The sequence below is a fragment of the Telmatherina bonti genome, assembly GCF_933228915.1.
Source record: "Telmatherina bonti genome assembly, chromosome: 1".
Lineage (NCBI taxonomy): Eukaryota > Metazoa > Chordata > Actinopteri > Atheriniformes > Telmatherinidae > Telmatherina > Telmatherina bonti.
This window is the reverse complement of record NC_136619.1, coordinates 5446199-5469029: the sequence shown is the minus strand read 5'-3', so window position 1 is coordinate 5469029 and position 22831 is coordinate 5446199. Positions and strand designations below refer to the sequence as shown.

The following is a 22831-nucleotide window of genomic DNA, read 5'->3' as shown; positions in this document are numbered from 1 at the left end:
GGTTATGTGAGTGAACCCATACCTCTGTTTAAATTTCTGGAACTCTGCTGATGTGAACTGTGTGGCATTGTTGCTGGCCAGTTCTAATGGAATTCTCCATCTCACAAATGTCTGCTTGAGTTCGTCAAGAATCTTTCTGCTTGTCATCATCATGAGAGCAGCAATTTTAATGTGCCTTGAAAAATAATCCACTACGATGAGGAAACTCTTTCCATCTAGCTTACACAGATCAGCTGCAATCCTCTGCCAAGGGCCATTGGGTAGGGGAGTTGTTGTCAGGGATTCCCGCCTGGCCCGCTCCCGACACTTGGTTAGTCTCTGGTGACCTTCGTGGAGCTGATTCCGGATGTCAGATCTGAGTGCTGCAGGGATTACAATCCGATCATGGTACAGTACTAGTTCATCTGATTCAGAAAGGTGCACCCTAACTGATCGAAATCCTCGCAGGGGAGAGAACTCTGCTATCCTCTGCGGCCAACCATTTCTGATGAAGGTGATCACTGTCTGAAGTTCAGCATCAGCATCTGCGGCGGTGCAGATTCCCTCAAGCTTGGGGGACGTGATTGGCTTGCTAGCCACCATGTTGTTCACATATGTTTCAACCTGTCCATCTGTGAACAACATGGTGGCTGACATGTGATCTCCATCCAAGGGCTGCCTTGAGAGCGCATCTGCTATTGCCATCTGTTTACCTGGAACATGTTCAGCATTGACGTTGAACCGCATAGGACACATAAGCAGCCCCTGACATCTCAACTGACTTTTATCCAGGTCATATTTATTAATCAATGGCACCATAGGCTTATGATCAGTCTGAAGGCAGATCCTGCCCATTCTCTGAATGTAGCGGGCAAAGCGCTCACAGGCCTACGCACAAGCTAGGCACTCCTTCTCTATCTGTGAATATTTTTTTTCCGCATCTGTGAGGGTGCGAGAGCAGAAGGCAACCGGCCGCAACTCTCCCTTGTGGTCCTGAAGTAGGGCAGCACCTAGGCCATAGCTGCTGACCACCGTTGGCAGGCTAGCATCATAGTAACACAGTGCTGGTGCCACTACTAAAGCCACTTTTGCCTTGTTGTAGGCCTGCTCCTGTGATTTCCCCCAAACCCAAACAGTCTCTTTTCTAAGTAGGCTAGTGAGTGGGTGCAGCATGGTGGACAAACCAGGAAGGAATTTGCCCACATAGTTTATCAGTCCCAGCACCTGGCGAAGTTGCTCCACATTTGTAGGGCTGGGCAGTTTGGTGATGGCTTCCACCTTTCTGCTATCCAGCTTCATCACGTCAGCGTTGATGACGTGTCCGAAGAACTGCAGCTCGAACTGTCTGAAGTGGCACTTAGCTCTATTGAGCTTAAGGCCTGAAGCTTCAATGGTACGTAGCAGAAATCGTCCATCACAACAACAGTCCCTTCTTGACCCTTGAGCAGTGTACTCATGACTTGCTGGAATATCTCTGGTGCTGATGTAATCCGAAACGGCAAATGTCTAAAACAAAATCTGCCCACAGGAGTTACAAATGTCGTCAATTTCTGGCAGCTGGGGTCCAACGGGATCTGCCAGAACCCACTTGAGGCATCCAAGGTGGAGAAAACCTTAACTCCGGCTAACTTGGGTGTGATGTCGTCTAATGTGGGCAGTACGTAGCTCTCCCACTTTACTCCCTGATTTAACCGCTTTAAATCCGCACACTCTGACCTCCTCCTGGTTGCGCATTGGGACGGGCACCATTGGTGCACACCAGTCCGTGAGCTCCTCTATAATGCCTAAGTTGAGCATCCGCTTTAACTCCCCAGCAAGTCAATTCATGTCAATTCCGTTATAACAGTCGTGTCAGCTCAAGTACTCATTTTGAACTCTACTGGACTGCTTTTCACCATCAGCTCAACATCCCAATCTGTGTCTGAGTCAGTTTCTTCTATGATGACATGTTTAGACTCGGTTACGGTTCCAAGGAAAAGACCACCTATGAAAAATGAATCATCCTCTGAATTCATTAAGCTGTCTGTCCTGACTTTTTTCAGCATTCTGGTTTTACAAAATGACCCGTCTTGTTGTGCTTTCGGCATCTGTAATACTTCTTTCTCACGTTGCCGTACTGTTTCCCTTTCACCTCATTCCCTTCAGTATTCAGATGCTCCGCACCCTGTTGTTTCACCTGCTTGCTCTAAATCCTGACCTGAATCGCTTTCTCGAGCGTCAGATCCGCTTCGAGTCATAGTTTCTGTGAGACCTCCTCTGTTCATCCTTACTTTTGTCGAATTCACAGTGTTCTGTGAGCTCATACAGGCTCTGGACAAACGCCTCCACGGTCTCACTCCTCCCTTATGTGAAAAGAGGCGTGCTCATGACTGACATTCTGTTTGGGTATAAAGTGCTCGTCAATCTTTTCCACTACAGTTTTAAAGTCAAACTCAGGGTATGGAACGGCCTGTTGCAGCAGGAAACACAAATGAGTTGTAGAGAGGCTCTGCATCTCTCCCCATCGCGTAGAGAAGAGAATTCACCTGCACTTCCCCGCTGTCCTTATCAAAGCCACTTGGAAACGGAAAAACCTGAATGAGAGAAACATGCTGTAGCCTGTCAGCGGTTGTTGAGCATAAAAGTACATCAAGGCCAGCATGAAATAGTTCCTAGACTTTAGCATATTTAGCAAGTGTTGTAAAAGAGACATACAAATTTGTTATCAAATGTTTACTGTTTAGGACATTGGTATTAAACAACTCGGATCCGTGCATTAGACGGTTATAATGCACTTAAGTTAAATCATTTAAATTAGATCACACTTTATCAGTTACCCAATTAAAATAAACCATAATAATTCACAAATTATTATAATTTCATAACATCATATGAACTAAGCATAACACACTACAAATTATTCAAAAAGCATCACATAAAGCTTACAAAATGTCATGTCAATATACATTGACATATGAATGTAAATAAGATTTTAAAGTTAGTATAGACCCACATAAAGCATTAAAAACTCAACAGTCTGGACGTACTATTGGTACCAAATTCCCCCACCAATGGGCCCATGTGAACTTGCATTTGTTGTCTTGCAAACACAAAATAGCCCTCTGATGAAAATAACTGCATGACTTCATGCTTCAAATTTTAATAGTTGCTTAAGCAGAGCTAAAAATGAAATACAGTCGTCGTCTATGGCAAAGTCGCAATTAGCAAGAGGAGAACAAAAAGTGTACAGGTTACCGTTTCATTACATACACATTTAACGTCACTCATAGAGACTTAGCTTTTCAGCAGTTCTCCTCTTCTTCTTTCCTTCACTTTGTAAACTGGGCGCCTGATGGTTTCTTTGGTCTTTTGTCCATGATACACCCTTGACTCGACTTAACATCAGTCAGGGTCAAGGGTCAGCTCTGTCTGTCCATTAAACACCCAGAGGAAAGACTGACATCACATAATGTGAACAAATTCACGATAGTGCAGGGAGATTTGTGCTTTCTTTTTTTTCTTTTTTTTTTACATTTTCACATAACCCAATAAATTTAATAATAAAAATGTGTTAATTTTATGATTGAAATATAAAATATAAATTATATAATTTTTTTGGAAGCAGCAGTTAATGTTGTGTGAGTGGCCTGGGATCATAAGAGTTCAGTCTATCCCCCTAGAGGGAAACAACAAAAACCTGCCGGATACCGGTCTTCTGGGTCTGCAGTTTGACACCCCTGCTTTAGATAAAAGCCTCTGCCAAATGACTGTAGAAGAAAACAGCCTAGAATAAATCATCTGACAAGCAGACGAGCAGTCTGCAGCACAGAACCAGAATTTCTGGACCAGGTTAAGAAAAAAAGAAAGAAACTACATAGAATAAATATCAGGAGGTTGGATATTTATTTAGGACAGGCACGACTGTTTTTTTCTTTTTTATCTTTGTGGATGCGAGGAGTGAAAAGGCGCCTTCCTTGTGACCTGCAGGAGTATTTCCTAAAGTTGCGCTCATATCTCTGATCCTGAATCACAGAACCAGCAGCAGCCAGAGAAATATTTTTCTGCTGCTGGTTCTGTGATTCAGGATCAGAGACACATCTGGACCCAGGATAAGAGGCTGATATCTGGTTCATGCAACGTTCTCCCAAACAAATGAAAGAAGCCCCCCTGTAGCAAAATAACAGACAGGGAGGTGATCTAATAGTTCAGTGTCATATTATGCAAATGAAAAAAAATCTTTAGAATAAATCCTGCTTTGTTTGTCCTCCTACCCAAACATATTCTGGCTGGTCACTGAATAGTCCATTTGCCAGCAAACTGAGATCCTGGCTTTCAAGTGGACCAAAGTCTGCATTTTTTGGTCCGTGTCAGAGTGCAGTTGATGTTCATACTGTGCAAAATGAACTGTACCATGCCTGGAAGCGGGCAGGTCCAATCGGACCAAACAGTCGCAGTGTGTATGTAGACAGTTGCTGTTTGGACCACTTTAAACTTCGTTTCATCATCCTGGTGTGAATGCCCCCTCTCTGGTTCTGGTTCTTCAGCCACAACAAACCCTGCAAAGTGGACTAAACTTTCCACAACAGACTTATAGAAGATGTGACACATTTCGCTGCAGTCATAGAATGAGTTCAGGCTGCTTACACCAGAAGCAGAGTCTGCCCTGCCCTTTTACTCTAGATGCACCTTTGCTCAAATAACTTTGTGCTTGAAAACAATGATTATAATAATAATTTGTAATAGTTTCATGGGGACTTCTAGTACTGCTTAGAGTTGTTTTAAGTATTTGATTAAGTATTTAATTTGTTTTTGTTTATTTTCCATTGTGTCCATTCTGAGGCAGAAACACAAGGTTCTGCATTACCCCAGACTCGCCAGCAGATGGAGCCAGACACCAGTTCAGACCAGCCTGACACAAAGATGAAGTTCAGGAGTTTTACAAAGGAATGTCTCTTATGTTACAATATTTACTATTGGTGCGGAAAAATCCTGAAAAATCAAAGGATTAGGAGTCTAGACTGAGTAAAATGATGGTTAACAAAGTTCATTGAGCAGAGAATGAAAAATGAACAAGTGTTAACAAGTGTCTGGAGGCGTTCTGATCTGAATACAGATAAGAACTTGTTTTAAACCATAGTTGTTCCCATTTCAAAGTTCTGGTTTCTCTCAGCAGACAGAGAGCCCCTCTTCTAGTAAATAAACAACCTCTATCTGAGTAGTTTTTCATAGCTGGAAGCTTGTCATCCATACGTGCTTTATGACAATAAACGATAATACATAAATTCTCTTAAGAAAGTAACAAAGGTCAACTTGACCCCACCTTAGAAATGTACTTAGAGAGAACCTTTTACCATAGAATGAACTAATGCATAAGAAATAACATTTCCATAATGAGTAATGTTTATGTGAATACATATGACACAAAATACCACATTTAGTAAGACACAATATGAAATTTCCACCAAACTATGTAGGAATGCAACCAAATGATAAAATCCTCCCGAAGGTTCAGTGGTTACTGCCCATTTGCCTGTCAGAGAGTTTCTCTATCAGCGTCTTCCTGCTCTGCTCTGAATATCCATCAATTAAATATTTAAGAGTGAGAGAACAAGTCGGCTGGTAGCATCAAAGTGTTTCTACACTGGAGAAAGTTGTTTACATGGGATGGTGGCAAGGTCCTGAGGGAGGCCTGGCCTGGTTCTAACTCTGGAGAACCAGGCCAGCTGGAGCAAACACTGCTGGCATTTACTCCACACAATGATTAAACTAACCACTAGAGATGCGTAGAAATCTGCCTCTGTGCTGCTGGTTTACAGGAACCCCACTGTGCTTGTTTTGTTTCCTGTGTGAGGCTGCAGCCACTGGTCACTTTTCCATCAGAGTGAGTGAAATGCCCTCTGATCAGCGAAACAACTGGCTGAAAACCCTGCCTGGTCACCTGTTTGTTTTCTGATGGAAAACAGTGCATCACTGTAGGCAAATGAACCAATAAAGTGGATGTCAAAACTACATAGTGGCACATCCTTTTTCATGGTACTACAAGTCTCAAACCTGTTCGTGGCTTCATTTAAACAGTTAAAGTATAAAGAAAATTAATTTTCTATAAAGAAAATTAGTTTCGAGAGAAAACAGAAATAAGCTTTTTATTCAACACTTTACATCTACAAATTAATCTTAGAAATCTTAAATAAATAGATCACGGTCATGTTTTTTCACCGAGTCAGTTTCGAAGGTGAAACACGTCTTTCTTTATAGTCATACCACACAGACAGACATACATTACCTATTAAAAGTTAGCAATGTTCAACTTTCAGGTCAAATATACAGAAAATGTCAAAAGTGGATGATACACTGATCATGGCGCTCGTGCAAAGGTCACATATGCAAAGCAAATGTACGACAGTGAGACGTTGTACATATGTATTCAAACGTTTAGAGCAGGGGTGCCCAAAGTGGGGCCCACGGGCCAAAATCGGCCTGTCAGCACTTTGCTTTTGGCCCAATAAGTCATTATTTATATTAATGCTCTACAGAGCTTGATAAACCCCAATAAGACCAGACTCAGAGGGAGCCTGACTGACTCACATCTCAGTGACCTTGTCAGTGAGCCAGGTGCAACCCAACATGGAGACTGGTACTGTCCAAAGATAAACTCCATGTTTTCCACTAAGTAACAACAACTTGCCTTGTTCCACACTGTTTCTGGTTGTTGACACGTTGCAGGTTAAAGTTTACTGGCTGTAATTATTGTTTCTTGCCCCTCTAAGTATGGCTTTATTGTTCTATTGCTATATTGATTTTTTACGTAACATTTTATTTGCCCAGATAGGAAAACATACACTATTTGCTATTGAACAATAGTTAAAATAACTTTGTGCATTTTCTTGTGTTTCATGCAGCATTTATTCCGTGATTCACTGGATCATTTTTAGTTTGGCCCTTGGCAGCAAAAAGTTTGGGCACCCCTGGTTTAGAGAGTCAAATAAAGTTTACCTGTGAAATTAATGTACCTGTATTTTAGGAACTTTCTGACGTACAAAAGATGAATGTTCCAAGCTTTTGTGATCAGTGTGTTTATATATCTTCTCATCATCTCATATAACCTACAGCTAATGAAAACTCTGAGTTCAGTATGCTAGAAAACTCCAATCTTTACTAGAAACTAATCTGAGAAAGAAATTCTTAACTATTTTCTTTATGAACAAGTGAACATTACTCAGTTGGAGCTTCCTTTGCATAAATTACTGCAGCGACGAGGCAGGGCATGGAGGCGGTCAGTCTGTTGCTGACGTGTCACAGTTGTTGAGCACTCCTGCATCGTTGGGTCTGGTTTCTAGTATTTTCCTCTTCACAATGGCCCACATACTCAACGGGCTTCAGGTCAGGTAGGTTTGGTGGTCAAACAGTCACAGGCATACATGATTCTCCAACCAGGTAGTTACTTTTGGCAGCGATGGTGTGGTTCCCCCCACGTTACACTGGACCTCAAACAGCTTGGATTCTCTCCAACCCCCAGTCCTCCAAACTTATGGACCTTCATTTAAAAAAGAAATGCAAAACTTCTTCCATCTGAAAAGAGGACTTTGCTTTACTGAGTCAGGCAGTGTTTGCAGAAGAAACCTTTCCGGATGTTTTAACAGTCTGGATGGAGCGAAACGTAGAGTCGATGCTGAACCTGTCCACAGTATTCCAGGTATGGAACAAACTAGACTTTCACCAGCTGAACGCTGAAACCAGTATGAAGAGAAACAGAATAATCCTCCTGTGTGTGATGACTACAAATGAAGATGTGTTTTACTTTTTGAATGGATTAAAAAAAAATCTACTTTTTGGTGGTATTGTATCTAAATACAATACCACTGAGAAGACTGCATGTATTTCACTTTAAAAGGTTCTTTTTGTGTTTCTGACGAGGAAGTATCATTAAGGGTAAACATCTTAATCATGTGGTTCTTTTTTTATCTGGTATATATTGTATATTTGTCTATTTATTGATTATCTCTTTATTGGCTCTCTGCTTTAATTGTTTTAATTCAAGCACAAGATTTTATTCATTTCTTTAGTTTATGTTGATCAATTTTTTCAAGAACTTTTATTTTAAATTCTTGTTTTTGAGAATATTTTATCCTGTTTTAATTTTCAACTTGTGATTTTCTCCTGGATCTGCAAGACATTGTTTCCTCACAGCAGCATCAAGCCAGATGTTTTTATCCTATTGATAACTTCACAATCAGTTGGAGACAGTAAAGGAGGGACGGGAGTTCATGTTCATGCAAACTGGGGTAGGGGTGGGCATGGGGAATGGACACGTGCAATGTTTGTGTGTGAGAAATAAACCTTTAAAAAAAATGAAGTATAAATTGTTTTTTTGTGTTGCCTTGTTCATGAATTTGCACAAGCATAATTTGGGCATTTTTCTGTTATTTTACTGGTCAGGCCACCTGAGACTGAGATCAAACTGCACTTTATGTGAAACCTAAACAGAAATTAATTTGACATTCCTGCTCTAATGGCTTTAATTCTCACCTGTTCTGGGTGAGACGTGTATTCATGAAACAAAACCCAGAACAGATTACTTGACCCAGCTTTTGTTTGACACCAGAACCTGGAGGATCCAGATCATTTATGGACATCTTTAAACTGAGCTTTTCTGATTTCTAGACAATCTGGTGAAGATTATATCCCAGATGACAAAAGCACACACAAAAAAAAAGCCTTCTTCTAAGCAAATGAAGAATTTTTCCATGATAATTAGGTTTAATTATGTTCTTTGCGTTTACAGACATGTAGGGAGAAACTCACCTGTTTCTCTCTAATTGGAGATTTCAGCAACTAAATAATTTAGGAGTTGAACTAAAATGCACAATCAGTATACCATTATAAACATGTCCTATTTTATTTATTCTTATAGTAAATCTTCAGTCTGACGGATCAGACTGAACTAAAAGGCTAAAAGCCAGAAAGTGTTTGTTCTGACGGTTTCACACTGACACCTAGTGGGAATCAGTCGTTATGTGTGGGAAGACGGGTTATTCTTGTCTTGCACTCTGTTAAAACAATAACAGAATTAATGGCATCTTATAGCTTTTATACACAGGCACTATAAAAAAAAATTATTAAAAAGTACTATAATCTCATAAATAAAGACGATATTCAAAACCATCTTTAATGAAAAACATGTAGCAGCATTTTTATTTTAAAAAGTCAAATAAAAATTTTACATTTTGGTGGGAAAATCAAACAGATCAAAAAGTTAAATACAATCAATATTGGAGCTTTTGAAGCCTGGTTGGTTCCACCTGGCCTCTCATGTAGCCAAGATACTGGTCCCAACGCACAGAAAAGCAATGCTGTGTTGGCCAATAAAAGAGCAGGACAAGAACCCCCCCCCCCCCAAAAAAAAAAAAAAAAGATGGAAAAAAAAAAAACAAACAAAAACACTCTCACACACACACACATCTCCCACCATGCAAAGCCCACATTATAGCAGCACATAGAGTCATAGAAGACCCCAGAAATAGTAATTAGGGCAAATGAGACCACTAACAGATGAAAACATCATTAAAACACACAATCAGGTAGTCAATCTGGGAAAATTAGATCTGTGCATAGAAACTTAAAAAAAACCAAAACAGATTCAGACACTGTCAACAATTAATGAAAAACTAATAAAAATATCTAGTATCTGCTGGCCCTTTGCTTGCAAATGGATGCTTGGTGTCCGTCTCAGTGGTCCCCAGTTTAACCAGCAAGTATTCACACCCTTCCCACCAAAACCTCACGTATCCACTGTCGACGCAGCTTTCCCTCCACGTAAAAGATCCAACAATAATATGCTTTCCTTGCTGGTTTCGGTGCCTCGCTAATGCAGAAGAGGGTTTCTGGAGGACGTAGTACGCATCCTTGGTTTGTGTTTGAGCTCTGAAGCCTCCTCCAGCAGCGCGTCTTCAGTCTTTTCACTGCTCAGAGGAGGAGTCAGGACACCAGAGGGAACGGGACAGTGGCTCAGACGCTCCAAGTCCACATGCTGGTAAGAGTAGACCTTTTCCTGCACACAAGAGCACCGAGATGTCACTTCAAATTCGTTTCATTTGCTTTACAAATGATCATTTTCATTTAAAATCAGTTAAATAGTCCAATTCAGCAGCTCAAACCCATTTTAACATTGTGTGTGTGTAAAACTGTTTTAACAGTTAAAATCGTTTTCCCCTTTTCTTTTCCAGTTCTTATATAAATCTAACCAGAGGTCTGGAATAATGGGAAAGGTGTTGTGTATTCCTGCGGGCTCTTTTTCACAAGTTAAAACTAAAGCCAGATTTCCAGACACAGCTTGCACTCACCAGCCATGCGAGGTAGGCGGCGTGGGTTTGGATGTTGTGCACGTCATCTGCAGCGATGCCAGCAAATGCTTTCATAGGCGTTCCACCAACCTCTCTTAGCACCGTGGCAAACGGGACCATCCACTTCACACACTCCTCTACCTCCCCCCTCTTCAGAGCTGGATGCCAGGGAAAAAGTCACGAGTCAGAGTGTCATCATCAGGCGCAGGTACGGGTAGGCTCGTACACACAACTCTGGAAAAGTCTCTAGATAAGCTCTGCATCATATTTCGCCTAGCTGTTCAGTCATGGTGTATTATCTAAACTGGAGTCATTGTTACAGAGGACATTTTCAGACTCATCCTCCTGCCTCGCTTCCTTCAGAGGAAGTCTTTAGTTTTTGATACTTCACCACATGCAGTTTGTTTTACAGACTGTTCCTGTGATTTAAAAGAACCAGATAAGGATTTTAGTTTAAAAAAAAAAAAAAAAAAAAAAAAAAACCTGGAAGAAGAGTGAGAAACAAGCATTGCTCAGCAGTGTGCTGAGAAACTGAACGGCCATCTACGTCCAAAGAGGGGCTCTGTGTCCTTAAAGAGCAATGAAAACTTTTCCTGAAGAACATTTAAATAAATGCCAGGAAACTCAGAATACAAAACCTTTACTAAAAAACTACTTTATTTGTATTTCTGCCTCATAAGCATGTCCTAGTTGTTAAGTTAAAGTGTGAACTTAGCTTTAACTGGAAGGTTTGTCACATCCAATTTAGAAGAATAGTTTAAATGTTTAATATTATATTGTTGACTCTTTTATATTCTTGTTTTATTGATTTTAATGTATTCCATCCTATTTTAAGCCTTTTCTTAACACATTTTATTTCCCGTTGGCTTTTATCTCAGCCCGTGTTGCTTGTGTGTACTGTTATTGTGTGTTTTATGGAGCTGTGATGAGTTTTGACCTGTGCTGTGTACCACACTGTGGTCGGCAGCGTTGCTCTACAAAGTTGGATCTTACTGTTCATATGTGTACATGTGGAAAATTGTGAGCTGCCGGTCGATCTGTATTTTCCCCACATGGATGAATAAAGTATCCGACTATGATGTGGCTGCACAATGATGGTGGTTGGCACTGTGGCCTCACAGCAGGAAGGTCGCTGGTTTGAGTCTCAGAGGGGAGGAGTTTCCAAACAGCGGCCTTTCTGTGTGAATGTGAACGTGAGTGGTTGTTTGTCTGGCCTTGCCATGGACCTGTCCAGGTGTACCTGGTGATTGCTGGGATCAGGTTTCATTGCTGTTATTTGCAGATATTTTATGTTTTTTGAGTCATTTCTGAGTGAAATGCATCTCATTAATATTACAAACAGTCAGAAACCCAGACCAGGCGTTGTGTAAAATAAATAAACCTCCTGTTTGATTTGCTCATTAAAATGTTTTAGATTGCAACTTAAAATTCCTTTTTCTTCCTCTTCTGTCGACAAGATGAAAAAAGATTTCTTCATGTTTGGAAGTGAATACTGAGCAGGAGTCTGTTCTTCACCATTTAAACGGCCAACTTAAAAGCACCCGAGTGTAAAAGCCAATTAAAAACAACCTGAGACGTTTTCCACCAGCTCCATGGAGGAAAAGTGGAACAGAGCTGAAGCAGCAAGAATCCCATTGGAAAATTCAAGGCACCGGACATCAAGCATGCACAGGTCCAGCAACTAGAGAAAGAGAAAAAATAAATGAAACTGATGAAACCTCAGAAAGAATAAGGACTAGCAGATTTGTACACATTAGACAAAGAATCAGTCATGTTAGACAAACAACGACAGCCTTAGAGAGATGAACATGTGGGCTTGTTACAAGTTAAACTGTACCCAACTGAAGAAGTTCAAGCCTTCCGGTCTCCAACATGTCATGTTACAAAAGCTTTACTGGTGCTCAAGTTTAGAAAACATTCTTCTAAAAAAGCAAATCAAACCTAGCAGTCAGTTATAACCACGACACATCAGCATAATGAGGCCTCTTCTCCACCCGACGGCCGTGACGAACTAGCGCCAACAAGCGGCCTCCTCACGTAAAACTGGACTGATATGGATCAGATTATGGATTTGTTTTAACTGCATCATAAGATTATACAATCACCTGGACTGAATTAGGTTGTCTGTTGAACGTCTTGTGATTCGGCACGATGCAAATAAAGCCAAACTGAATAGAAAATATAGATTAATAAATAAATAAAGATTAAAAAAAAAAAAAAAAAAAGAGAAAAAGGTGAGATGTGAAATTAATTTATTTCTTCACTGCTACACTGAAGAACCAATCAGCCCGACAACGCCGACCGATTGCACACAATTATCAAAACAAATTTTTCAAAAAAAAAAAAAAAAGGTAAAACTGTGACAACGCACCACAATCCCCATAAATACAGGTGATATAAACATTCACCAACGCTCCAGATGTTCATCTTGCTGAAGTCTGAATTATGTTTAGAAAGTTTTTTTTCACATAATGACAAATGTATAAAACAAGAATAGAAATAAAATGTGGAGTACGTGGGTAGAAGCATAAGCGTTCATATAAACCCACCCCAGTGATGAAGTTGTGCAATGCAATAGCAATAACAACAATAGTAGCCCAATAGTAATACCTTAACAGTCTAGTATAATAGTGATACTTCTATAATAATAATATTATCTGTAATGTGTCATCATCTAAGATTAGAGTAATCAATTCCAGTGATGGAGTAATGCAGTAATAATAACAATAATATCAATAAAAACTACTCAGTTTATATAATAGGTCTTCATACTATTTCTATACTGCTCAATTATCATGTCTTTTCATATGGATTTAAATTTGTGGCCATTTGGACACTGTCTGTGATTTTCTCCCAGCTTGTTCCACAGTTTAACCCCACAGAGAGACACAAACACTTGGCCTGCTGCTTCTTCACCAAGGGCGTTTTGAACATCATGTTCCCTCGCATGTTCCCCAGTACCCCCCCCCCCCCCCCCCCCCGACTGAAAAGATTTTGTACATAACAGGTTCCTGCAGCCTTAAACAGAAGTTATGCTGTGTGACAATCCACCAGCTTCTGGAGTTTTAGTAACTTAGACTGTAAAATTGAAGAGTTTGTCTGATCTGAAGAAGCAGCTTTATGTAGAACACAAACCGCCCTTTTTGTCGTATTTATCGTGAGTAAAGTCTGGTTTTATACTTCTTGCTCTACACAGTACTGTAAGTAAGGTAATATCAGTGAACAATACAGAATGTAGACCAGCTGGTAATCCAGAATCTAATTAATTTTATTTATGATTTCATTATTATTTCATTATCTACATGTATGTGTATATCATCTTTATTTTCATAATTACCAAAGACCATTACCTGAGTTTGTCCTATATTCAATGATAATTTCTTATCAACCATATATTTTTTATAATTGTTTCCAGAATATAAATATTAGTATCATTGGCAAATAATATTAATTTAGACAATTTAGAGAAATAAAAGATATATAATTTCTGTATAAGTTAAACAATTCGGGCCCCAATTCTGACTCCTGGGCAATCTCCAAACATCCCGACCAGAGATCTCTTGTTTTTACATCGTTTTCTGTCAGATAACCTGTAATTCAGCTCAGTGCCACTCCCCAAACGCCATACAGCTGCAGTTTTTTTAAGTGCAGAATTATTTATTGTATCAAATGCTTTCCTGAAATCTAATGAATATGGAAACTGCATGTTTTCCTTCATTCAATGCATTAATTATTTCTTCAGTTGCTTCCATGATGTTGAGCTCTTTGCTCTAAATCCATATAGTCTCTGATTTAATACACTTATATTTATTCATGAAGTTTTTCCATTCTTTTGATCAAATGTTTTTCTAATATTTTTGAGAATTGTGGGAGGAGTGACACTGGCAGACAGTTTGTATATGATGGTTGTTCCCCTGCTTGAATAATGGTTTTATTATAGCAATTTTTATTTTCTGTGGCACTGAATCACTTTTAACTGATAAAAAATTTAAGTTAGTGGCTTTAAAATTCAATCAATAACTTCTTTTACCAATGCCATGTCTATACCTCAGCACGCCATTTGTTTTTACCTGTTTTAAGACAGATTTTACCTCCAACTCATGCACCTCTGAAAGAGAAATTAAACGAGGATAATTCTCTATTATCTCTTCTCTTTGCTGCCAGCTCTGGTCCAACGCTACAAAAAGTTACTCATTCTGTTTACTGCCTCTTTCATGTCATAATTATCAGTAAAATACTCTGAATACGCCTTTTTCTTTGTCCCATTCCTCAGTTCACTGAATATTCCCCAGGTATCATTCTTAGTCTCATTTGGCTTTTTTATTTAATACAATTTCTTACTAGTTCTTAATACATCAATTAACTTGTTTTTTGTTTTTACTTTTAAAATTCAATTTTCAGACTATTCAGTTCTTATTTAATAAATTTTCTATAAAGATTATTTTTTATTTTACAAGTACTTTGTAGTTCCTTGGCCATTTTTTTAAATCATGTAATGATTTCAATATAGAAATAAATATATGATATGCCATGTCCACGTCTTTTCCCTAAAAGACAACATCCCAATCTTGTAGCATCAAGTCATGTTTCAGTGCATTAATAGCATCCTCAGTACATAATCACCCATAGAAGGTGGGTTTATATGCTTTTTTTTTTCTCCTTACCCTCATTAGTTCCATAATTTATGTTGGGGAAACACAGGTCACAGATATCACTGGTCAGTATACCACTCACCATTTTGTGTTCTGTTACATTTGTAAAGGTTGCACAGTCCGAGGTCATTCTTGTGGGTCTTGTGATTGTAGGAACTAAAGTTAAACTAAACATATTTAGGAATTCATCAGTCTTTTCATGTATTATTAACTTTAAGGGGCCTATATTGAAGTTTCCACACACAAAGACATTCTTTTGGCCACGTGTACATCTTTTCCACACAGTTTCTAGATTTATTCAGAACTGATCCTGGTGCTCTGTATATACAGCTTACTGTGGCATTTTTCCTGTTTTCCAAAATAATTCCAGTACTCAAACGTTCTACAGTTGATGACTTCTAATCAGAAAATAGTTTCATATGATGCATTTAAACACGTTTAAAACTGAAAGTGCCCTACCTTTTCATGGTTGCACTGTAAAGTCCTATTTTAAATCACCCTATCAGCTTTATTAGTTCATTTTGAGGTCATAATCACTCCAGACTGTCTGCTCATGCCTGCAGCTAAATTTAAAAAGTAAACACTTTTACAGCATCTGCTTTTTGCCTAACAGGACCCCGGTGTCACTCCCAGGTCGCTCTCTACAGGTGAACAATACCTGACTCATTATTTAACACAACTAGTCTATTTCTAGGCGGGGGGGTCAGGTTTTGCCACCTCAGCAGCAAATCGGAACAGGATGTCATCCTGCAAAAGACAGAAGAGGTTAATGCACAAACACACCTCTGCGATCTGTGTGAAGGTCTTCTGAGGGTATTTGGGGATGAGCAGCTCCTCTTCCTCCGTCAGGTAGGCCACCTGCATGTAAACATTGAGCCAGGAGATGGGAGTCTGGGGGCAGAGACTCCACTGCAGCTCCTGGTTTGACAACAAACAAAACCACCAATGTGAACAGGTCTTGTTGGAAACACAGTTTTATATTTATATTTTAACTTGGACACATGTCATCTAAACAAACACATGACTTTTATAAACCACAATTAACCTGTAGATATTAATCACCACACCGTATGGAAACATGTAAAGATATCCACTCTTCAGGATCTACGATTTGTTTTGGATTTTAAACTAAAGAATAAAACTTGGCCAATAATTTCTGAAGAAGTATTTCTCGGACTGAGCAGATTCACTATTTAACTTGTTCATTGTGATGCATTAAAAACAATTCAATAAGGATTTATCAATGCTGAAAAACTATTTTCCTAAATAGTTCAATGACAGGAGCACCGCTGCAGTGTGGCAGTCCAACCACGGAGGTTACACGCTGATACAAGGCAGGAGGTCTACTCATTGGGTTTGAAGGCTAAACCACTGGCATGTGGACGCAGCCTTGTCCACATGCCAGTGGTTTAGAGCCAACATATGATAGTAATGCTACTGACAGGTGACAGAGTAGAGTAAAGCTTGTTACATCCTCCGGGAGAAGCCAGAACTTTCTTTGTGTTCTCGAGGTCACAGCAACAACTGCATCAGGTACTCAGAAAGGCTGAATCACGTCAGTCAGTTTTAATGACTCAGTTTTCTAAAAAGGAAGAGGAAGAAACCCAAAGGAGTTGGGCGGCATGAGAAAACGGAAAGGTTTGCCAACCCAGATTCATCATGACTTTATGTCCTCAAGCTCTGGACTAGAAGTGATTGATGAAAACCATGATAACATTCAGAAATGTTCCCGATGTGAACAGCGGCTTATTGGCGACGTAGAAGACTCGCTGCCTGTTTGCAGAACAGAAGTAGTGGAGGGGACAGAGCAGGAAGCCACAGCAGAGCCTCAGAGCTAAAGATCCAGTCCTCTGACCCTGGTGACAAACTGCACCAATAGATAAGCTACAATATGACCGTCTTTAGTAAATCATTTATAAATGTTTCAGGTTGTATAATGGCGTGGGACCTCCTCACAGTTTACCAAACGGCAGAGGAAACCCTGGCATAGCTGTGTGTACTGGTTTGATGGATGGATTACAGTTTTATTTAGCAGTCCTTTAGCAGTAGTTTTAAAGTTCATGGCTACATGTCTCACAGGGCTTGTCAGAAGGCGTCAGATGCTAATAAGTCGATGCGTGTGTTTAAGCGACAGTACAAGCTCATTCGCAAAACGGCTTCCTGGAAAAAAGCTCCTGTAAGCACAGTTTCATCCACTTCATCTGGGGTTTTACGCACATTTCCAGAGCAATGTGCACGTCCCACCTTCAAACTGATTGACTGCTTTCTAAATATATTAATGTTTATTTTTTCTTAGACTTTTGCTCCAGTGGCATGAAAATTGCACGTGTACACTTACAGGTCAATCTATATGCGTGCCATGACGTGCCATCACTGTGTTCTTACCTTCATAATAATAATTTCCATACGGATAATATCATCTTCTGTGCAGGCTTCATCTGTAACATAGGCAAACTGATGGACCTTGGGAGGATACATCTCCTTGGAAAAGCAAAAACAACAGAAAAAGGCTGTGACAAGCAGCAATGAGAAGAAACAGGATTAAACACAAACATGAGAAGAACACAGTATACCTCTGCTGCTTCTGGTTTTTGTTGGAAGTTACCGACATCGGCCTCATTTTTAACAACATTTTTTAAGAATCAATTCTTTAAAAAAGGTTGAGTGGGTGAGTATTACTCCATATTAAACCACACAAGTGATCACAGGACAACCAGACACTGACCAGGTCACACCTCACCTCCACTTTGGCTGCGATGAAAAGACAAGTGATGCCGATAAGCTGCAACGTCGACTTGAAGACGTTTCTCTGTGTGGCCATGAAACGATCGAAGTAGTCCTGAGCAAAGTGATACGTTTCCCGGTGTAGTTTGTACACTTCACTCACCTTCAAACAAAAAGAAAATCATGAACTAAAGAAGCAAAAACAGTCATTTATATTCAACATGTTCAAGATTAAGTCGTGTGAAAATGTTGTAGTGGACGAGGTTTTTTAATAAATGTGCTGAGGTTATCCTTCCAACCTGAAGCACAACAGCTACAACAGACCTCCATAAGCCAGTCCAGAAGGATCGCTCTCATTTTGGGCTGCAGGTGTGGATGCTTCTCCAGCATGTGAACGTCTCTGGTGTAGGTCTTATCCTTCTCCAACATATTGTTCCACACTACATCTTTACTGGCCCAACTGCAGACACATACATTAAACCAGTTCAGCAAACTCTCTACATCATCTGTACTCAGAGTTTAAAGTATTAAACTATTCTGTGCATTTCAGGCTAATTTATTTTTATTTCTGAGCCCAGAAGGGCTGGGATTGATGGGAGTTATTGTCACAAATGGCTTTATTTACTTCAGACCGACCCTCTCCGTAGGCTGTCAGATCAGCCTGCGGGCAAAACGAGTGGATTGAGACTCTTCCGCATTAAGCCCCGCCTCCCGCCACTGCACTACATCGGGAACGCGCACCGCACCTGCTTTCGCCGTCATTGTAACATCTCATAAACAGAAGGATTAGGCTCATATGAACTCAAAATATCAAAATACAATGTCAACACATAGCATCCAGCCCTACATGTTGGAACCTGAATCAGAGCCTGAAAACGAAGTGGAAAACAGCAACCCACAGCAACGAATGCAGCAGGATGTCTCTCTTTGGTAAACTCACCAGCCATCGTTGGAAATAACTTTATCCCACGTTTTCCACCCGCCTGATGTATTTGTACATGCCCTTGTTAACCAGTAGAAGGTAACCAATCACCGAACCTTATCCCCCGGGACGTCACAAGGATTTCCAAGTAGAAAAAAACTCTCTAAAATGACGCGTTTTTCATCGCTATGGAAACTGAACGGCAAGAGTGCTGGAACTCAAACTCAAACTCAAACATGCGTTTAGGTGATAAAAAACAGTGCCGTTCACATGTCTGATGAGGATTCAACACTGTAACACTGTAGAAAGCTCAGAAAACTCCAAATACCATCATAGCACCCCTTTCAATTCCCCTCGCAGAAGCAGGCAAGCTGCTGTTGCAGACATGATGTGAAAGAAATTTATATCTGCCTCCACTACAGAATAACGGTTTCACAGACAATCCTGAAGTCTTTTACCAAGCGAAACGTCACCAGCATTACTAAAAGCATTGCACTGTTTGCCCGACTTGGTATAAGACGTAGAGTAAAAGCCTCTGTGACTCCATGCCTTTCTCTTTTGGTTTGTTTTTCTTCTTGTAGCTCCTGCAGTCACTCGTGCAAAAGGTGCATTTCACAGCTGGGGTACTTATTTCTCCACCACACTGGCCACCTGGGAGGGCTTTGGGACACACAAGTGGCCTACAGCAGTTCTTCTCACTGAGAAGAATAAGAACGATGTATGCTTTCACGTCACTCACTGTGACTGTCCAATAAGACCAACTGTCGTTGTGAGTCGCTGTGTATAAAGACAGCTGGCATACCAAAGCAGCTGGGTACTAACAGTCTAGGTCGGGGGTGCCCAATACCAGTCCTCCAGATCTACCATCCTGCAGCTTTTGGATGCAACACACCTGAATCAATGACTGTCTCATTGCCAGGCCTCTGCAGAGCAGGATTACATGCAGAAGAGGCAGGTCAGCCATTTGCTAGATATATTGACAGAGTCACTAAGCTGGCAGCACTGGGTAGTAATGGTGTACTTCTGGTATGTGCCTGAATTCTCATTTGGGAGCAACAGAAGTGTGATATAACATCACACTGTTACATTTTCTACTAAAGTTTAAAAAAAAAAAAAAAAAAAAAAATCCTTCCAGTATCATCACGACCAGTACAATACTGTGATATTGCAGACCCCTCGCTGCTACACAAGCACAGGCTGGTGAGAAAAATCTAACGTACATAAACACCATTTTCTCATCAGATAACACCTCGGTTTAGTTTGGATGGTGGTGAAGGTCTGTCCCATCTATCGTAACACTCAGTCCCCTCTCAGAGATGAAATCATCTGTTCAGGCTTCCCATGTCCACTGCAGCTCTGCAGATGTCTTCCGTATCTTATACAAGCCGATTTTGCATCAGATGAGATGTAGAGAATGTCAGTTTTCCTGCCAAGTCATGTTCTTCCTCGGTCATTTCACGCACACACAGACGTACAAACCATGGAATGTCCATCAGCCTTGATCAGACTGTGGAGCCTAAACTGAGGAAAATGAACACATAACACTCACCACAACGCAGGGAGCGGCGCACAATGAACAGGAGTCACATAGATGTTGTGAAAGTTGCAATGCAGGAAGCCTCTGCTTATGAGAGAAACTTGATGTTCTTCCTGATCCAGTGCTGGGATCCACCTGTGTGGACTGGAATCTGGACTCCACCTCATCTTCCCAGGAAAGAGCAGAGACAACACGGAGCATGTAACATAAGAGCTGGACAGCAAGGTGATAATTCATGTGTTAATAAACTCACCTCACACTCACGATGCTTCTTCTTCGTCATCTCTGCTACCTCCTCATCCAGATCTTGTAAATACTAGTGATCAAAAGGAGAATGAAGTTGTTCAAACACAAACAGTATGCGCTAAATATCCACTTGTCAGCACAGAGGAGACATGGCAGCTAAACCGAATGCGCTGGAGCCACATGGATTCTGACCAGGTTGTGGCGAGAGATGCTGCCAGATCAGCAGTCGAGACAGCAATGCTCATCTTCATGCATGTTTAACTGAAAGGGCAACGCAGGTAAATTAATGCTGCACTTACAGTTTCACTCCATCATTTCAATAATAAACCATCTGCTAAGTTTAGCTTGAGTTGTTTCTGGACATTGATTATGGCGATCACTTGGGGTGGCGTTTAGAGAGCAGTGTACGCCTTGACAGTGACGCTTCTGTTTACAGAGTTAGTCCATAAACTTTTTTATAACCGCTTTCACACCAGATATGGCTGAACGTACGCCTGAATATTAAAATATACGTAAAAACTGAAAAATAACAATAAAAACTTGTTTAGACTGGACCACTTTGAACTTTTTTGGGTTGCGTTTTTGTTGTATATTGTATGTTTGAAGAACTGTTAAGTTTAAAAAAAAAAAAAGAGTAAAAATGGCATTTCATGTTACGTTTCTTTTCATTCTTGTATTTGGATGCTGTTTTGTTTGTTTTTTGTTTTGCCTGAAGGCTGACTTAAATAATCGTTTGTCTCTGTGTGGCCCTTCGATGGTCTGGCCACCTGTCCAGGGTGTACCCTGCCTTTTGCCCAAAAACACTGCTGGGATAGGCTCCAGCTTCCCCACGACCCTTCATTGGACTAGGCGGTTAGGATAATGAATGAATGAATGAATGAAACGAAATGAACTAATGTCATCCCAAAGTGTGTAGATGTATCATGTGGCAAACATCCTCACAGGATGCTTGATCATGTTGTTTTTAAACGACAACAAGATTAGATCAAGCAAAGCTCCACTTTAGGAGGGGAGTGTGAGGAAGAGGCAGCATTGACGGAGTGGGGAGACAAAAAGCAGACAGGATACTGTCCACCTCTTGTCCATCAAACCAGTCAGTGGATCTAACCCTATCTATTCCTCGCTTTCCCAATGTGTTGATCTGGGAAGAAAGGTGTGTGATAGCTAAAGCATTTAGTATTAAAAAAGTTCTGCATGAGTGTGTGTGTGAGAGAGAAGGTGAATATGATATGCATCTAAAAGTTGCAGAATGGTAGATTTTTAGGGATCTCTTTAACAGCAACGACAAACGTCACCAAAGCACATGTGCATTAATAGTTTTATTTATACTATGTATATACTATGTGTGAATATATTATGTGTATCATAGGAACTTTTTAGAGAATCGGGTGAGGAGGCATAAAGTAAAGGAGGAAAAGGGAACAAAAATTAGACTGCAGAATAGTTTGACAACAAAGTCAAGGGGATGTGGTTGAGTGGGTTTTGTGAAACACAAGTTATAATGGATATGAGTGTCTGTAAAAACCCTGACAGGAGATTAAGGTTAAACTAAATCCTGATCACCATTAAGAAGCACATATGCAGAATAATACCAGCTGGTAAAACGGAATTCCTAAATAAAAGAAACGAGTCATTTCTGTAAAACATGCTTGAACCGTGTCTGGGACCAGTTTAAACCAGCAGGCCACCCCAGTTGGCTACTTACAACAGCAACATCTGCTTTCCTCTTCCTCGGTCGGACTGCAATCTCTCTGGAAGCTTCGGGAGCGACAGACTTCGGTTCCTTCTCTTCCCTGAGACAATGCAGAACATGGATAAGCCTCCGGTGTCAGCTTAAAACAGACAAGTCAGGATCAAACATATCCCAAAGCTGCAGATGATATGTCAACCAGCAGGCCAAAGATTAGCCGGACAGCTAAGAGGCTCCACCGAGACAACTTTCTCTGCCGTGGATCCGACACGACAAACTCACCGTTGCCTTCGCATGATACTCCGAGGGGTTCAATGACACTTTCGGAGCAAACCTGCGTAGGAGAAATGTGTTAAAGTAATGTTTGAAGGCTTAACAATAAGCAGTACATGAACTCCCAACCCCCACTCTGAACTCCCTCCTTCTGACAAAGCCCCGCTCAGCCTGGCGCGGGGAAACTGCGACAGTATGCAAGTTTGTCTCCACAAAAGCAGCTCAACGTCCACATATCTTCAACAAACTAGTACAGCAGCACCCATCACGCATTACTTTATTTATTTGCTGGCGTCGCCATGCGTATTTTTGGGAAGATTTAGTTAACAACAACCTACTAACTTTGGACAGCTACATAGTGACCTAACAGCACAAACAGGACCGTCTCTTCTCCCAAAATGTAAAAAATAACCAGCTGGATCCTCACAAATAGACATTTAATCCACATTTAATCAAACTCGTTCCGCCTGCAGCGGGTTGGTTAGCGGC

At 40.6% G+C, this 22831-nt stretch overlaps 1 protein-coding gene across 1 annotated transcript; it reads right to left on the bottom strand.

Annotated features, from left to right (window-relative positions):
• Positions 1-2196: 2196 nt before the first annotated feature.
• Positions 2197-22365, bottom strand: ccne1 (cyclin E1; the record flags this gene model as incomplete). The annotated part of the gene is made up of 12 exons (XM_079243370.1): positions 2197-2321; positions 9856-10006; positions 10299-10456; positions 11868-11979; positions 15734-15868; positions 17336-17431; positions 17691-17837; positions 17999-18134; positions 20146-20300; positions 20387-20449; positions 22085-22172; positions 22352-22365. The coding sequence occupies 12 exons, from the start codon at positions 22363-22365 to the stop codon at positions 2197-2199; spliced, it is 1380 nt and encodes a 459-aa protein (XP_079099496.1).
• Positions 22366-22831: the final 466 nt, after the last annotated feature.